The following is a 2,405-nucleotide window of genomic DNA, read 5'->3' as shown; positions in this document are numbered from 1 at the left end:
CATAGTTGCGGTAATGAGAGAATTGGTTTGGGTGACGCTGTAGTATACATGGATGATATCATTATACCAAGTAAGGATGTTAAGGAAGGCTTACAGAAGTTGAAAAGAGTGCTAGAAGTGGCAGGAAAGAATGGTTTGAAGATAAACTGGAGTAAAGGTCAAATTTTGCAAAGTAAGGTAGATTTCTTGGGGTATGTTATACGAAATGGTACCATAACACCCGGTAAGGAGAAAACACAGTGTGTAGCAAACTTTCCGATCCCAAAAGATAAAAGAGCTATACAACGATTCATTGGGCTGACTTCTTATTTCAGGCAATTCATTGAAGGATACGCAGTCATAGCCAGGCCATTGTCGGATTTGTTGAGAAAGGATTTGTAGCAAGGTAATAATTAGTGAGGCATTCAACTAGTATTTAAAATAGCATACAGCGCGCATTGGTATTTACCGCACCATCGATACACTCGGTGGGAAATACCAATAGTGAGATATCGGATAAGAAACATCGATAAGAGAGTAAGTTCACTTTGTAAATGGCGATTGTGAGAGACGGACGCGCAGCTAATAAAAAAGAGTTACATTAAATCACCGGGCTTGTGTTTTTATACCTATACAGTTCACTCACGCACCGATATTGGTCACTACAATTCCCGGGTTAGACGGCCTACAATTTCAGAAGTGGGATACGATCAATCGCCGCCAGTGAAAAATAGCGAAAATTTTTATTTTCTCGTCCGTCGAAGACGCCATCGCTGAAAAAAAACATGTCGGACTTGGTCGGCACGGAGGAGTTCTCGGCCGCCCAGCTGCGCGAATGGCTGGAGTCCCTCAATCTACCAAAAGGTGGAAGCAAAGCTGCCATGGCAGCGAGACTTAACGAAATACCAGTAGAGCTGCGGGGACAGGGACCACCGGCAGCCGAAACATGCGAGAACGAGAGGGAAGATGAGGCAGCCGCAGATCAAGACTCGACGAAGAGCGAACGCAAAGAGAAGAACGAAAAAGCACCGCAAGCGCCTGGGCACAACAACAACCACGGCGAATATCGAGCAGAGGTTGAAATGTTAAAACTGCAAATCGAGCTGCTGAAGCTGCAGAGCGAGAGGGAGAAGGAAGGGAGAGGAGAGAACACAACACCAGCCGCCAACAATGACGCTGGCGTCATGTTGCTAAATGCCGCCAAAGACATGTTGCCAACATATCATGGCAACATTTCTGGAAACAACGATGACGTCACAACTTGGATCGCGCAGTTTAAGGCCGTCGCAAAAGTGAACAAACTGAAGGATGAGAAGCTACTAATGCTGCTAATGTCGAAGCTTAAGGACAAAGCATTGGTGTGGCTGCATTCGAGTCTGGAGCACATGTCGCTGCCAATCGATCAATTGTTGAACGTCATGGAAGACACTTTCCATCCCAAGGAAAGCAAACTGTTGCTCCGTCGCAAGTTCGAGTCCCGTTCATGGGCACGTGGCGAGGAGTTCTCGATGTACTTCAACGCCAAAGTGTCGCTGGCATCCCGCATAGTCATTGACGACGAGGAGTTTATTGACGGAGTCATCGAAGGTATCCCAGATGTAGGCCTGCGTAGGCAAGCCCACATGCAGTGCTTTGGCGCTCCATATCAACTACTCAAGGCGTTCGAGAAGATCATGCTGCCAAAGAAGTACGGTTCAACTGAAGGGGCAAACACTGGAGCCTCGCCAACACCCATTCGCTGCTACAACTGCAACTCTTTGGGCCACGTGGCAGGGGAGTGCCGCAAGCCCAAGCGCGAAAGAGGAGCGTGCTACGGATGCGGCAGCATGAGTCACCAGGTGTCACACTGTGACGAAAAGAAGTACAAGGTACATAACGATTATATATACAAATTTAATATATACATTAGCAATTACAATAACAAATGCTTGTCCTTAGATTGCCTCATCGACTCAGGGAGCCCAATAAGTTTTATGAAGTTATCGTGTCTAGAGCACCAGTCGGAAAATAACCTAAATAAAGTGGAAGAGCGCTCACGATTAAGTTCGAACGAAATCAAAGAAGATGATTTAAGTTTATATAAGTTTAACAAAGACAAGAAAAACAGAGAAATCGAATTTATTTTGAATAAAAATGCGGATTACGCTTATGTTGGACTAAATAATAGCAAACTTAACATCTTTGGTAAAATACCCAGTTTTGTAATTATTAACAAAAATCGAATCAACTTTGAATTACTAGTAGTGGCAGACGAGTCGATGGGCTATGAGGCTGTGTTAGGTAGGGATTTTATGAATTTATGCAAATTTAAAATTGTAAGTGACATTTGCAAGGAGAAGGAGAGTGAGACAAAAAACGAGTGTGAAATAAAAAATGAGTGTTTAGGAGAAAATGAGCGCTTAGAAGAAAATGAGTGTTTAGGAGAA

The 2,405-nt window shown here is 44.2% G+C and overlaps 1 protein-coding gene across 1 annotated transcript; it reads left to right on the top strand.

The window, feature by feature from the left end:
* Positions 1-606: 606 nt before the first annotated feature.
* On the top strand, positions 607-2,085 carry LOC117185439 (uncharacterized). Its single transcript, XM_033385675.1, has 2 exons — positions 607-1,847; positions 1,918-2,085. The coding sequence occupies exons 1-2, from the start codon at positions 765-767 to the stop codon at positions 1,945-1,947; spliced, it is 1,113 nt and encodes a 370-aa protein (XP_033241566.1). The 5' UTR covers positions 607-764; the 3' UTR covers positions 1,948-2,085.
* The last annotated feature ends 320 nt before the right edge of the window (positions 2,086-2,405 follow it).

Source organism: Drosophila pseudoobscura, unplaced genomic scaffold, assembly GCF_009870125.1.
Source record: "Drosophila pseudoobscura strain MV-25-SWS-2005 unplaced genomic scaffold, UCI_Dpse_MV25 Unplacedtig00000085, whole genome shotgun sequence".
NCBI classification, from domain to species: Eukaryota; Metazoa; Arthropoda; class Insecta; order Diptera; family Drosophilidae; genus Drosophila; species Drosophila pseudoobscura.
This window is presented reverse-complemented; position numbering and strand designations above follow the sequence as displayed.